The 5,700-nt window shown below is 34.4% G+C and overlaps 1 protein-coding gene across 1 annotated transcript; it reads left to right on the forward strand.

Annotated features, from left to right (window-relative positions):
• Nucleotides 1-414: 414 nt before the first annotated feature.
• Nucleotides 415-1,359, forward strand: LOC134376572 (olfactory receptor 5D16). Its single transcript, XM_063095070.1, has one exon. It carries the CDS (start codon nt 415-417, stop codon nt 1,357-1,359), a length of 945 nt encoding a protein of 314 aa, XP_062951140.1.
• Nucleotides 1,360-5,700: the final 4,341 nt, after the last annotated feature.

Raw genomic sequence — 5,700 nt, forward strand, 5'->3', positions numbered from 1 at the left:
TTTCATTAATAATTGTAGGACCAATATAATAAATTATTTTATTTTTCTAGACTTTTCTTTGCAGAATTCATGAAGTTAAATGAGTTAAATGCTTCACATTAGGATTTGATTAGATATTACCACACAAATTGGTTAAGTTGATAATTATTGCACTTGTTTGTTTCTAAAATTACACTTGATACACATAGTAGAATTACTATTGCAATATTTTAGAAAGTGACATTTACTAGTAATTCTATTTCTGAAAGTTTAGTTATTCCTGTCCTGATAATTAATACCTATGAGTGTCATACAAGTTATCTATTTTGTCTCATCTTACGTTCTACAGAGGGAAGAGTTACACGTGGTCTATGTGTCAATCACTTTGTATATTTTATTACCAAGACTGATTTTCAGGTTGCACCAAAGGGAAACATGTTTCTGGCAGAGAGAAATGTATCTTCTGAGGCCACTTTCACCCTCCTGGGCTTTTCAGACTATCCGGAACTGCGGGTTCCCTTGTTCGTGGTATTTCTGGCCGTCTACAGTTTCAGTGTAGTCGGGAATCTCGGAATGATTATGATCATCAAAATTAACCCCAAACTGCACACTCCCATGTATTTTTTCCTCAGCCACCTCTCATTTGTGGATTTCTGCTATTCTTCTGTCATTGCTCCCAAGATGCTGCTGAACCTAGTTGTGGCAGACAGAACCATCTCATTCTCAGGGTGTATGGTGCAGTTCTTTTTCTTTTGCACCTTTGTTGTCACTGAATTGATTCTATTTGCTGTGATGGCTTATGATCGTTTTGTGGCCGTTTGCAACCCTCTGCGCTACACAGTTGCCATGTCCCAGAAACTCTGTGCCATGCTGGTGGTGGTATCATATGTGTGGGGAGTGGCATGCTCCTTGACACTCATGTGCTCTGCTTTAAAATTATCTTTTCGGGGCTTCAACACAATCAATCACTTCTTCTGTGAGTTATCATCCCTGATGTCCGTCTCTTGCTCAGATTCTCATCTCACCCAGATACTTCTTTTCACTGTTGCCACCTTTAATGAAATAATCACACTGCTCATCATTCTCACGTCTTATGTGCTCATCATTATCACAGCCCTGAAGATGCATTCAGCTAGTGGATATCGCAAAGTCTTCTCCACCTGTGCCTCCCACCTGACCGCCATCACCATCTTCCACGGGACCATCCTCTTCCTCTACTGTGTGCCGAACTCCAAAAACTCCAGACACACAGTCAAAGTGGCCTCTGTGTTTTACACAGTGGTGATCCCCATGTTGAATCCCCTGATCTACAGTCTGAGAAATAAGGATGTCAAGGATACAGTCAGCAAGATAATGGACAGAAAATATTTTTCATGCTAACTGCATCCCTTTTATTTGGTTATTGCAGAAGGAATTTACTTTTTAATGAACTGTGCATCAAATTTTATTTTTTAAAAAATTAGATTTCAAAGAGAGAAAACATTTTACAATGGAATAAATATGTGATTCTTGTCAAAGATACTACATGTGGCTCATCTTGATAAACCAGAGAGGATGAACTACCTTGATTTTGACTTTGCCTATAAAGTCTTAACAATATGATGTAGGTCATAGACAGTTCCAAAAAGCATATAGTAGTGTGGACAATATGCTGGTATGTTGAATAAGTGTCATTTCAATAGTTCTCTCATTTCTTGTTTCCAGGTTGTAGGTGCTAAAATGAACAACTGATTTTGTGTTGTAAATATGGTGAAATAAATGGCACTTGGGAAAAGTTAGTCTCAACTTCTAGGACTTAAAATGTAGCGATCTTGGTAAATACAGTAGGATTGGTGGGAGAGGTACATTAATATCATTTGGGGATGTAGGAGGGATTGCTTCATAATTGTGTACTATATTAACTTGGCCTTGCAAATGGGAACATTTTTATGAGAAACAAAGAGAAAGAAACAAGTTTTATTCAGTATTTAAAAAAAGAAAAAAAAAACAATGTTCAAGAAGTGATCATTTATTATTAAGTGAATTTCAATAAATATTCTTGTGTTACTATTTTATGTCATATGCTTGAAAGGTATATTGTTAGATACTTGAAGGAATGTACAGTTGAATAATATGTTGCTACTATTCTAAATAATTTCAAGAGAGAGTTTCAAAGTATGAGATGAATGGATTTATAAGATGTTTAGAAATATTAGATTTCTTCATGGAATACCGAGAACAGAAATACAGATGATATGTTCGCATTCAACATTCCTTATTTTCTTCTTCATAAATGTTCAAAGGGCAGGGTGAGCAAGGATATATGACAATTCTCTTCATCAGAACTCTCTAGGCAATCTTCCTAAAATAATGGGTTGTTATATGTATTGAGAGCTGATATCCCTGTTGTAACTTGAATGTTGTTGTAAATTAATTGCATTTCTTATTGTTATCTACACAAACACATGAAGATGAAGACTATTGTGTATATTAGGAAGGTTTGGTATTTCCCTAATAAGTATAATATTTATAAGAGGTGCTTACAGACACAGGTAACAAAGATGGAAATGTGATAATATGGTGTTTATCTTTTCTTTCATCTCCTATCATAAATTTTACTTGAGGTACTTATATTCTTATTGTGCTCTCTACTCTTTGTGTCTGGATGAAACTTCCAAATTAAGTGAGAAATGATCATGGGAAGAAATTCTGGCTGTTTTGGGAAAGGAAAATGAAAACTGAGCAGCATTTTATATAAGTTCAAATAAATGATTTGCAATGGTTTTATGATTATAAATTTATGATAAATTATAATCACCTTTATTCCCCAATTAATTTTAATGATTACCAACATTGTATTATATATTCACAAATAAACTGTCTTCCACTCTACATTCCCACTTTCTTAATCTTTAACTTATCTAGAACAATGGTGGAAATATAATAGCAAATTATATCAGTCTTGATTGGAAGCAATAAAGAATAAGTGATTTTCGAAGAGGAAATCCTTATTTTTTCTCCCATGCCCTGGTAAAGGTGATTACATTTTCATTAAGTATGAGAGAAAATATCTTAAATTGTATTCTGAGAAAATAGAGGTGCATACCATTCATGTGCTCTGATCAAAGATTTATAATTAGTGGGTGAAATAATCAAGACAATAATTTAAGGATTGAACGACACAGGCACTAACATTTTCAATAAATACCAGAGTAAAATTCTGTTTTCTTCATTTTCAAACTTCAAATTTCAAGTGATGCCCACTCTCCCCACTCCCATTTAATATAGTAACGGAAGTACTAGCCAGAGCAATAATGCAAGAGAAAGAAATAAAGGGCGACCAGACTAGAAAACACAAAGTTAACGTCTGTCCCTGTTTGCAGATGACATGAATATAAATACAGAAAAACCTAAAGAATTTACCAAAACTTTGTAGCTGATTAACAGTTTTGATAATGTTGTAGGATACAAAATGAGTAGCATTTTTATAGTCCAATAACAAACTTGCAGAAAAAGATATCAAGAAAGCTAGCCTATGTACAACAGTCAAAAACAAAACAAAACCAAAACCCTAGGAATCAATTTAACCAAGGAGGAGAAAGATCTCTACAAAGAGAACTGCAAAACACTTCTGAGAGAAGTTAAACAAGACATAAAATAGTGGCAAGACATTCAATGCTGTTGGATTGGAAGAATTAACATTGTGAAAATGTTCATACTATCCAAAGCTGTCTACAGATTCATTGCAATCCCCATCAAAATACCAATGACATTCTTCACAATATTAGAACAAAACAATCCGAACTTCCACATGAAATAGAAAAAGACACCAAATAGCCAATGCAATGCTAAGTAAAAAAAATTAATAAAGCCAGAGGCATAAGACTAAGTGACTTCAAATTATCTTACAAAGCTATTTTAATAAAAACAGCATGGTACTGGCATAAACACAGACGTTTGGACCAATGGAAAAGAATAGAAAACCCAGAAATCAAGCCACATGCTTACAGCCAACTGATCTTTGACAAAAGCAACAAGAACAAACAGGGGAAAGACCACCACTTTAATAAAGGTTGTTGGGAAAATTGTATATATAAATATAAATATAAATAAATATAAATAAATAAATATATATATATATACACACACCCACAGAAACTGCAGCTGTCATCATATACCCAAATCAACTCAAACAGATTAAAGACTTAAGTATAAGACCTGAAACCCTAAGACATGAAGTGTTTTGCAGTTCTCTTTATAGAGATCTTTCTCCTCCTTGGTTAAATTGATTCCTAGAGTTTTTTGTTTTGTTTTGTTCTTGACTATTGTACACAAGCTTGCTTTCTTGATATCTTTTTCTGCAAGTTTGTCATTGGACTATAAAATGCTGCTTATTTTGTGTCCTACAACATTGTCAAAACTGTTAATCAGCTACGAGTTTTTTGGTAAATTCTTTAGGTTTTTCTATATTTATTTTCATGTCATGCTTTGTTTTCTACTGAAAGAAAACATAGGGGGAAACATTTAGGAAGTAGGACTAGGAAAAGATTTTATGAGTGAGACCCCAAAAGCACAAGCAAGAAAAGAAAAAATAAATAAACAAATGGGATTATATAAAACTAAAAAGCTTCTGCAGAACAAAAGAACGAACCAACAGAGAGGAAAGACAACCTGTGGAATGGGAAAAAATATGTGCAAATTGTACATCTAACAAGAGATTCATATCCAGAATATATACAGAATTTGAACAAGGTGACAGTGAAGGAACAAGTAGTCCAATTAAAATACGGTTGAACACTGAGAAAACAAATAATCCAATTAAAAAATGGGCACAAGAGCTGAATACACATTTTTCAAAGGCAGACACACAAATAGCCACCAGGTATATGAAAAAATGCTCAACATCACTAATCATCAGGGAAATGCAAAGCAAAAGCACACTGAGGTATGATTTCATTCCAGTTATACTGTCCCGAATTAAAAAGATTAAGAATAACATATGCTGGTGATGATGTGGAAAACCACACTTAGATATCATCTCATCCCCGTTTTACTGGCCAGAATTCAAAAGACACCTGCTTCTGGGAACATACCCAAAGGAAGGTATATCAACATTTCGAAGGGATACCTGCACCCCCATGTTCATTGCAGCTCTATTTACAATAGCCCAAATATGGAACCAACTTAAGTGTCCATCAGTGGACTACTGGATAAGGAAAATGTGTTACATACACAAAAGGAATACTACTTACACATAAAAAAGAATAAAATTCTATCATTTGCAGCAACATGGATGAGGTTGGACAAAATTATGTTAAGTGAAATAAGTCAGACATAGAAAGAGATATGTCACATGTCCTCACTCGTATGTGGGTGCTAAGAAGGAAGGAAGGAAAGAAAGAAAGAAGAAAAGAAGGAAAGAAAGAAAGAAGGAAAGAAAAGACCACAATAAGACACTGGATTTGAGAAGGAGGGAATCAGTGTTTGGTTACTAGAGGTGGAAGAAGTGAGGCGGAGGGCAGTTGAGGAGACATTGGGCAAGGGGTACCAAGAGTAATTGTAATTTGTAATAGTCAATATGCTAATGATATTGATTTGACCAACACATGTTGTATACAAGTGATGGTAGCCAACACTGTACCCGTCAAAATATGTTTAATTAACGTGCTTCAATTAGAAATAATAAACGTATTTTTGGTAGGTCCTATAGCTGCTCTATGGAGCATGATAAATTCATTAGCA

Source organism: Cynocephalus volans, chromosome 4, assembly GCF_027409185.1.
Source record: "Cynocephalus volans isolate mCynVol1 chromosome 4, mCynVol1.pri, whole genome shotgun sequence".
In the NCBI taxonomy this organism is placed as follows: domain Eukaryota; kingdom Metazoa; phylum Chordata; class Mammalia; order Dermoptera; family Cynocephalidae; genus Cynocephalus; species Cynocephalus volans.

What these genes read in the sequence shown, in the direction of transcription:
- LOC134376572 (XM_063095070.1), top strand. Translation starts at nt 415, where the DNA reads ATGTTTCTGGCAGAGAGAAATGTATCTTCTGAGGCCACTTTCACCCTC.